This window comes from Cornus florida, unplaced genomic scaffold, assembly GCF_030987335.1.
Source record: "Cornus florida cultivar Cherokee Brave unplaced genomic scaffold, ASM3098733v1 CherokeeBrave_3.0.0_Hap2_Chr08, whole genome shotgun sequence".
In the NCBI taxonomy this organism is placed as follows: domain Eukaryota; kingdom Viridiplantae; phylum Streptophyta; class Magnoliopsida; order Cornales; family Cornaceae; genus Cornus; species Cornus florida.
This window is the reverse complement of record NW_026775578.1, coordinates 78,670,831-78,680,762: the sequence shown is the minus strand read 5'-3', so window position 1 is coordinate 78,680,762 and position 9,932 is coordinate 78,670,831. Positions and strand designations below refer to the sequence as shown.

The 9,932-nt window shown below is 33.7% G+C and overlaps 1 protein-coding gene across 1 annotated transcript; it reads right to left on the bottom strand.

The window, feature by feature from the left end:
- Window positions 1–251: 251 nt before the first annotated feature.
- On the bottom strand, window positions 252–4,380 carry LOC132268701 (beta-glucosidase 12-like). The gene is made up of 10 exons (XM_059769503.1): window positions 4,305–4,380; window positions 3,909–3,986; window positions 3,720–3,807; window positions 2,611–2,866; window positions 2,382–2,497; window positions 1,329–1,546; window positions 1,195–1,226; window positions 966–1,062; window positions 595–703; window positions 252–433 (listed from the first exon to the last, which is right to left on the bottom strand). The coding sequence occupies exons 1-10, from the start codon at window positions 4,363–4,365 to the stop codon at window positions 265–267; spliced, it is 1,224 nt and encodes a 407-aa protein (XP_059625486.1). The 5' UTR covers window positions 4,366–4,380; the 3' UTR covers window positions 252–264.
- Between the last annotated feature and the right edge of the window lie 5,552 nt (window positions 4,381–9,932).

Below are 9,932 nucleotides of genomic sequence, written 5' to 3'. Positions count from 1 at the left end.
GACCATAAACCTCCATAATTAAACATAGAATTCATTTGCAAATCTACATACATTCAAAATGCATATTTTCATCATCTGAATAAAGGTCAAATACTAACATAAAGAGGTTGAGAAGCCAAATTATAACAGTTGAACATAGAATTCCAACAAAAACAACATCAACATAACGCAGGAGAAATCATCTTTGGCTTATTGATGTAGACACCGTTCAACCTTATTATATATAGATAGTTAAATTTATATGACACGAATATTACAACGTCCTTATTTTAGTAAAAATTTCTTGAACCACTGGGCTGAGAGTTTTTCATATCTTTTTAACCCATCATTATAGTCTATGTAGTTGATGCCATAACGAGTAGTGTAACCCGAATTCCATTCAAAATTGTCCATTATTGACCACCCGAAGTATCCATGCAGATTGACGCCGTTCCTGTATATTAAAAGGAAAAGAGTAGAAGAAAAACCACATTAGTCATTCTTATAAATTTGAATACATATTAAAATCTTTATCAAAGAGCTTTCTCCACAAAAAAAAATAAAAAAAAAATAAATTAAATAATAAAAATAAATAAATAAATAAAAAATACTTGCTTGATTGCTTTTAGAGCAAAAGCCAGATGTTGATAGTAGTACTTCACCCTAAAGTTGTCATTGAGGGCTTCAGGAAGTGACAACGTGGCATTATTGTTCTCAGAACACCCTACAAGAAAATAAAGAATATATAGTGTCAAAATGGTATATATCAATCTATACCTTTTTCTAATTTCTTATATATGTCAAAATTAAAATTGGCCTCACTTATCACTGAGCCATCACCGCAGCTCCTATAATCTCTCACTTCTCAAAGAGGAAGTGATGTCTTTGATCGAGCCTCGTAGTGAACATTTATGGATGTTTGTGTGAGTATTTATCTAATCCAAAAAAAATAATGGCCTCTCTTGACTCTAAGGGGGAAAAATTACCATTTTCCGTTATGTAAATAACTGGATTATTATATTTTCTCTTCACGTAAAGTAGAAGATTCCAAATCCCTCTCGGATAAACCAACATGGAGCCCAGCTGAAGAAACAAATTTAAGAATCAGTCATTATTTCAGTTACATTATTAATGCTAAACATAAAATGTATCATGGAGGATCAACTTAATTAATTTACAAACTATATATATATATATATATATATATATATATACCTGCTCACCAAGATTAACTCCGTCTCTGGCAGCTAGCATGAAGAAATATCTTGCTTCTTTAGTACAAAGGAAGATACACTATAATTTTGAATCCAACTATATAATAACAAAAGTTTTGAGTTTGAGGAACTTACATGTTAGAGTGGCTCGAGAATCTGTAGTGTAACTTGAGTTTACAGCACTGTAGTTGGTATTATGAGCCGCATAAAGAGCATAGTAGTAGTTTATGCCAATGAAATCATATGACCCCTTTAGCATCTCGGACTCATTTGCAGAGAACTTTGGAAGTCTCTCTCTAACAAGAGCTTGCATGGTGAGAGGATAATCACCATCTACAATTGGGCCCATAAACCTAAAATACATGTGGAAGTTGCAAAGTTAATATATATATATATATATATATATATAATGAAATAAGATTATTTAGAACTCTGCAAAATTGAGAAAGAGAGAAATCTCTCTTACAGGGCTATTGATTTCTAGCAAAAGGAAAATTGCTAACCGTAAAAGATCTGCCAAGATTTTATTTTATTATTATTATTATTATTGACAGGTAAAAAACTCTAACAATTCACTTGAGGAGACTCAAACCCTCTACCGTGGTGATCTGCCTAGAATAAGAGGATGTAATTCAAACAAAAAGGAAAACACGAAAACACTAACAATAGGAGATCTACCAACAAAAAGAGGGTATGATTCAACTTGAAGGTACTAAAAAAATATGAACTTCAGATTAAAGTAGGAAGTTGTAACGATGGAGCTTTTCAATAAAAATTTCAATTTACCCAGGGAAACAAATGACAAAACCCTTGTCTACAAATTAGCAACAAATAAATTCGAATGAGATTTCAATCACATAGATTTGGTAGATCATACATGAATTTATTAAAATCATGCTCATCAAGCATAACTTATATCTGGTTGGTACTCTAGGATCCTTTACACAAATAATCATACATATTATACTATTCCATGTGCGACTCAAATAGTCACTCATTTTTTTAGAGAGGATAGAATATACCACCTACGCTAATTATCCGTTGGCAATCCATTGACATGCTGTGAACTTATGATTAATCAAAAAGTTAACTATTTTTTTTCTTTCTTTCTCATGTTAAAGCAAACACGCACGTCCATAACTTAATCCCTAGCAAGGCTCGAACTAGCGAGCTCTATGTAATACTCACCATCCAAGCATAAAATCTAAAGCTCGAACCGCAGCACGACGATCGAGACTCGAATTTGAATAAGGTACCATCCAGGTTGAAATAAGAGTAATCCCTATCTTTCCCTTTTGTTGTGCCTGCATGGAGATTTCACTTTCAATTAGCTAATTACAAACACTATTTGGTCCAAAAACATTATCTGGTTGCACAGAGTTACAATAAAGCTATAATGAGGATTCTAAAGTTCCACCTGATACTTCTCTTTGTATAATTTTACAGCAGTAGCATGAGCAAGAAGCTGGTTGTGTGACACATTATATGGTTCAGTGCTTGAATCACCCGCTGTGCAATTAATTTGCCGCCAAGAAGAGCATCGACCAGGAGCAAAATAACCGCCATCATACCCAGCACTGCTAAAGCTCAATGGCTCATTCAAGGTGATCCAGTTCTTCACTCGATTGCCAAAAGACTTGAAGCAAAGATCCGCATAGTCACGAAAATCGTCCCTGTCAAATTGATTAATATCATAACTATATGTTTTATTCATAATACCACAAGGATCTCAATATCAACAATTGTGTCCAATTTTTTTTATTTGAGTCAAATATATTTTCAAAATAAATAGAGAAACAAAAGTGTAACCATATATGTTGTGATTAGAAGTCCTAGAATTAATGAGTCGTCATATTGAGGTGTAATTTTTTTTTTGATAAGTCCACGTGTTGACGTATAATCTCATAGCCATGTTATTAATTTCATAATATTAATTAGTTGGTGTAATAGTACAAATGTGAGTTTTGGCTAGTTGGAGAGCTATCACTTCATACAAAATAATCTCAAAATGTTAAGGGTTTGTTAGGTTTAGTTTTATGAGAATGATTTTATGATTTTATATGATAGAATCAAAATAATAATAATAATAATAATACAAAATTTTGTTTGGTTGACAATTTCTAAAATATAACATGTTTTCATATAACAGTATTTTGTAGCTCTTTGGAAACATTTTTCAGTTCCCAAGTTCTTTAGAACTATTTTCAATCAAATGAACCAAACAGATCATATGTTTCTCTAATCTTGCTCTTTACACACCCTTCATACACAAGCACGATTAATAATGTCCGATGACATTTTCATTTCTTAATTTTATTTATTACATTCCAATAGAATTGCAAGAAAAATGAATCCTAAATCTAATTTACAATTTACAATGGTGCCTCTCACTGCTCCCTAGCTAGTTGGTGAACACGTGTCCTAACAACTTATTGCATGCATAGTGTAAAAAGTGTAGTACTAAAAATGGAACTAATTGATTATAATGGAGTATATGAACAATAAGATGAATATCAAGTGACTTACACAATTTTAGGACTCAAGAAACCACCGTACAGCTCGTCTAAACCTTGAGGAACATCCCAATGGAATAGAGTCACGTAAGGCTCAAGACCTATACATATATGAGAGAATAAATAGTTTTGAAAAGTAGAGTTATACAATACACATAAAATTCTAAATAATCAACAATGAAAGAGAGTTATTCGTTAGTACTCTTGTTTTTTAGCTCGTCTATGAGGTTGTTGTAGTACTTTATTCCTTCCCAGTTAACACCTCCACTTAGATTCCCATCTACAAGTTACAAAATTTAGAGAATCAAAACAAATTTTAAAACAAGTCAATAGAAAATCAAATTTCGAAGGGACAAAAGACAAAAATTTCAAACCTGATCGTTGAAGAATCTTAAAGGGACGATCAATTTGATCTATAGTAGATTAATTTTTAGAAAATTTTATCTGTTGTGTCCAGATATATTATGATAAATTGATGTGTTGTTTTAAAATTCTTTATAATTTTTCACGCGTTACAAAATGTCAAATAAATTGTTTCATGGTGGATCCATCTTTCCATATATTACTAGACACAAGGTGATGAAAGTGACCATCTTACGTGGTAGCACTCTGGACCATGAGATTGAGAACCGATAGGCATCAAAACCAATTCTCTTCATGATCCCCACGTCTTCCTGCGAGATTATTGAAAGATTATCAGGACTATAATATGGTTAACAGTTAAGTGGTACCAATAATACCCTAGTTAATTTAAGAATAATGCTATAAAATAATTATCTCATGACAAGAGTCATGAGTAACCTTTATTGATTGTTGGATTCAAAGATTATTAAATGATTCATTTGACTATTAAGAGATGTCAAAAAGCTATCCCATGCTAGTGATTAGATAAGAAGAGCTTATAAAAAAGTTTGAGTATGGTGTGGTAGCATACCTTGTACCGATGATAAGCATCAATGGCAACATCCCCGTTACTACCGTCAGTTATCTTTGCTGCAATCCACAATAAAGTGGTCAAAATTTTGGATATATAAGATTTTTTTTCCCTCGACAAATAACATTCGCTAATTTTACATTAGAATCCTCAATTTTATCACTTCAAAAGTTTGATTAGATATCATTGAATTACAACCTTTGGTTATGGATATACATATATAAAAGATGAAAAATGATATAATTGTTGATGGGGTATTTGTACCGACCGATGTGACAACTATTAAGATAAACACTTAATACGAGAGAGTGTACTTTTGTCCTTTACTCACAAAGAGTCTTGTTGGACTCTATTTATTGGATTCACATAAAAAATAAAAAAATAAAAACTGATCGGTTTGTGTGTCATTACTCATAAGAGAATTAACATAGGTCACTTTTGTAATAATTAATCCAACTATTTATAGTGATGTACGATATATATTTGGGCAAGGTAAGAGAGTATATTAGTAGAGCATAAAAATGTAGAATAAGAAGGGAAAGCCTCAAGAATCTGACAAGGGGCAACCGAGCCAGCAATAGCAGTGACTGCAAACACACACAACCTTCTTAGGAAAAGAACACCAAATTAAGCAAAAGATACAAAGCAAAGCTAACAGACAAGAAGACCAAAAAACAAAGCACCAACACAAAACTAAAAGCAACATAAACTAGTTAACCAACTCTAGATCTCGGTATTACGCAGCAACAAAGAGACCTTGAGGCTGCAATAAGCCCGAAAGCATGACTACCCTTGAACTTCAATGAAATGAGCTTACATCTCACAGTGTCTCTAACAATAGGTACGATAGAACTCTGAGGAGAAAGCTTCCTTCAAATTTTCTAAAATTCTCTCTTCATAGGAAATAAACGCAACAAAGAAGGATTATGTTGTCAACATAAAGTTAGTTAAGCTTGTTAGAACGGTCCCAAACTTCAGCAGCACAAGTAACAGTTAAATACCAATCCGGAGGGGAAACATAGAATCACGAACATTTTGAAAGATGGACTAGATCGGAAAAGAGAATTGTGATGTTATGGCCCGAATTTGGTGCCGGGTTGCAACTTATGACCGATGACCCATTGGATGAGCTTTGTGTGTGCCCAAGCCCCCGAGGAAAATTTTTTACCAGATTTTGCTCATGGGACCCTAATCAGTACTCTCTTGTAACCCAATATATAAGGGCGCTTAGGGTCTGGAGTGTGCTCATCAAGAGACACTAAAAATCGTACAAAGAGAGAGTGAGGGTCTGAAACTTGTAATCTCCGATTTTACACATAGTAAAGACTTTCACCAAATCTCTACCGTGGATGTTGGATTTGCCGAACCACATATAAATCTGTGTTCTTTGTGTGGTATGTTTATTTTTCTGTCGTATTTCGTAATTATTGCTTAATTCATTGCGTTGAATGGACATTGAAAAAAAAATGGAATATAGATTCAACCTAAGATAACAAAAGGTATATTTGTCGTATCCGAAGTGTCTCTAACAATCACAAACATAATACGGAGTATATCAAAATTATCAAGTTCAATCATAATATCATATCAAATGTTATTACCACCAAGGTCTTTAGTCCTCAAATTTCTCATATTATTGGAGATGGCTCCCAGGTGGGCCCTTGTCTTCCTCGTTCAGTGAGGCTGAAATTCAATCTCTGGTTCAGTCAAGAAACACCCTTGTAAGCCTCATTCACCTCCAATAACAAATGGATGGAAACTCCCAATTTCCCTAAAACCAATTCCATTCCATCTCTCGCCCTCATTGCCCCCACCCAATGCCTTTGCCCAAAGGGTCATTTGGAACCCCTTCATTTCACCCTCTACCTCGCCCGGTAGGCAACCCACTTCAGATAGGAGATTAACATCCAATCTTCCCATCCCAAACGCATGCCCTTTCTCCCTCTCTAGTCATGAGAGTGTTTTTTAACAAGCTGTAGAAAATTAAATAAGTGTGCAAGCGTAACGGGGCTTTATTCCATATTAGTAATCCTGGAATACACAAAGTCAAAAGCTTTTTCTTAAATTCCAAAAACGAATTGACAGAGCGCTCTGATTTGGGTCCGAACCCAAAGTCTTAACACTGGCCAATTTGAAAATCCATTAAGGGGGCATGTGTGAATTCCTAATCCAACCTGAAAATTGGAGCTCTCTAGTGCAACGGTGGGACAAGAAAGCTCCCACCAAGGTACCAAAGTTGCAAGTTCTGTTGAAGATTAGTTGCTGTAATGGAACTTCATGTGGAAGAATTGATCAGTGGTGGGATAGATCAAAAGATTCGATGAAATGGCAATACAAATCACCCGATTGATTAGTGGGCCGGGGTTGCCTTCTACGGCTTCCTTCCTTTTGTTTTTTGTGGTTTGGGCTTTAGCTTACAATTAATGGATTGGGCCTAATTCTTTGGGCCTCTTCACTTTTCTTGCTGTACCGGACTTCATGTTCCTAGGACTGTGTATCTAAATTCCAAAGGAGTATAGTTGTAACAGGTAGGCGCTTATCCATTTATCTAAAAGCTTAAGTTGTTGAGTAGTGCCACATACTCACCGATTTATACATACTTCAACTCCCATCCAAATCCAAGTCATTCCACACTAAATTGTGAGAATGCTTGGGAGGAGGTATAGCCCTCCCTTGTAATGTAGAAGAGCAAATCAAAACTCTAGCAATAGTAGAAATGCCATATATTCGGGGAAGCATAATTGGCAAATTAAATTCTCTGAACATCCAAATTGAAATCCGTTTTCACGAAGTATATATCATTCTATCTTGTGACAGACCCCTTCATTACAATATATATAGACCCCACTACAAATGGTATCAGAGCCAGACCAGTCATTAATCTGGTGTCACACCAAACACCCCGCCGAGAGGGCGTCCGAGCCTGGACCCGGAGTAGGCAAGGTGGCCCGACCACAATGAGGGCGTTACGCGGATTCGGGTGGGGGAAGATGTTACAAGTGGGACTTGCTCCACATAGAATTTAGATGGGAGTTGAAGAATGTATAAATAGGTGGGTATGCAGCACTACTCAACAACTTAAATTTTTGGATAAATGGACAAGCCCCCACCCATTACAATAACCTAGAAAGTACGAACACTTCACCTAAGGGTATCACGACGGTTTTGGATCACAATGCTATAAGTGTCCAAAAATTTAATTTTTTTTTTTTGGACACGGCAAGGACAAGCGGGTGGTTTCGTAATTATTATTATTTTATTATTATTAAGAAAAATGGGATTAAAATGTATTATGGGTTAATTAAAAAATAATATAAAATTTAAAAAAAAAAATCAAAAATAACAAACAACTATCTCTAAGCTTCAAATTAGTAATTTCATTAATAATTGATAATTGTATGGATAAAATGAGCAAAATTATTATTTTATATATTTACATATATGTTATATTACTATTCTTCTTCTTCTTTCTTTTTTCTTTTTTTTGATGTATCCATGTTGCGTCCATGTTTTATTATTTTTTTAAAATTTATTATTTTCATATAGTATCGTACCAATGCCCCGTCTTTGTATCCGTATTTCCTAAAGTACAAGGCAACAGTTTGTCAGTTTCTATCTAATTGTTACTTGCACGAGTGTATTTAGGTATATATATATTTGGTCAAATAACGTAATCTTTGAAATTTTATCCATTTGATATTGTTAAGTGTCTTTAAATATATATGTTTGGTCAAATAAAATAATCTTTAAAATTTATTGATGTAACAGATAAATTCAAGAATAAGTCCTATTCTAGGTCACAAAATAGAAATCCTTAGAACAATCGGTTTCCCACTTGCATAGGTGATTTGATTTTCTCTTAAAAAAAAAAAAAAAAATTACTGAAAGTTAATCTGGAACATGGTTATGCCGTTGGTGCACTATACAGCCTCATACTTCAGCCAGTCGAAGTATGTAGAATTGACATAATTTTTTAATCTGATTTATTACTGACTTCTTAGCAATAATTTCTTTGCACGTTAATTAGAATGGCATGCCATAATTAAAATGGCATATCATTAGTAAGACCATCTCAACCAATATCTTACACTTACGGATTATAATGGGTGAGAATAACATCTCTTATATAATCTATGAGGGGATTAGTGCACGAGAATAACATAAATCTTATCTTAAAATTTTTCCATGATTAGAACATCAATAGTATTTTATATTTTTTCAAAAAAATAGTACAATTAATATCACCTCTCATATAATATTTGACGTGACATCAACTTTGTTTATTTTTCACGAAATTTTAAGAGAGAGATAACATGACTCTTATCTTATTCAAAAAATAGTACAATTAATTTCACCTCTCATATAATATTTGACGTGATATCAACTTTGTTTATTTTTCACAAAATTTTAAGAGAGTGATAACATGACTCTTATCTTATTCACGAGTTAGAGCACCAAATACTATTTCACTCTTTTTTTTTTTTTTTTTGGTGATAAAAATAAGATACTTTATTTATTATCAAATGGGGATGTCAATATCACGTACCTCTCATATAATATTTGATTATACACCGACTTTGCTTTCTTTTTCACGAAATTTGGAGAGAGAGAGAGAGAGAGAGAGGAGACCTGGAAATGCATGAGTGTAATGATCCCATATACTTGAGCCTCTACCATCTTCATTTGCAGCACCTTCAATCTGAAAATAAATAAATTAAACAAAGCTAGCTACAAACATTTATAAATATTATCGTTGTGCTATACTAGTACAGTTATATACTCCATTTTTTTCTTTTTTCTTTTTTTTTTTGTTTTCAAGAAATACACTGGCACATATGAATGTCTTGACGGGAATTTGAACCCTTCTCACTTTTCTCTTACGAAAGATGTGGAAGAGAAAGTAAAATTAGGTTACAGTCTTTGCTAGTCTATAATTTTGAATCAACGTACCTGATAAGCAGACGATGCTACTCCAAAGACAAAATCATCTGGAAAACTACTTCGGTTAAACGAATCTATTATGTAACTAGGTGATGGAGGCTCGGTTTGGCTGCCAATATAACTCCATGGATGTGTTGCTTTAATCGTGACTGCACTAGCAATGAACGGTAGGGCTATGAGGAGATTACTAATTTTAATCCCCATTACAATTATGTTGCTAGCAAAGGGAAGCACAAGGTGGGATTTAAATAGAGCAACAAGCCGAAGCTGGGGTCGGGACTTTATGTAGTATTCATTTTGTTTTATTGATAATCTATTCATTGAGTTGACGTTTACACTTTAATTTCATAT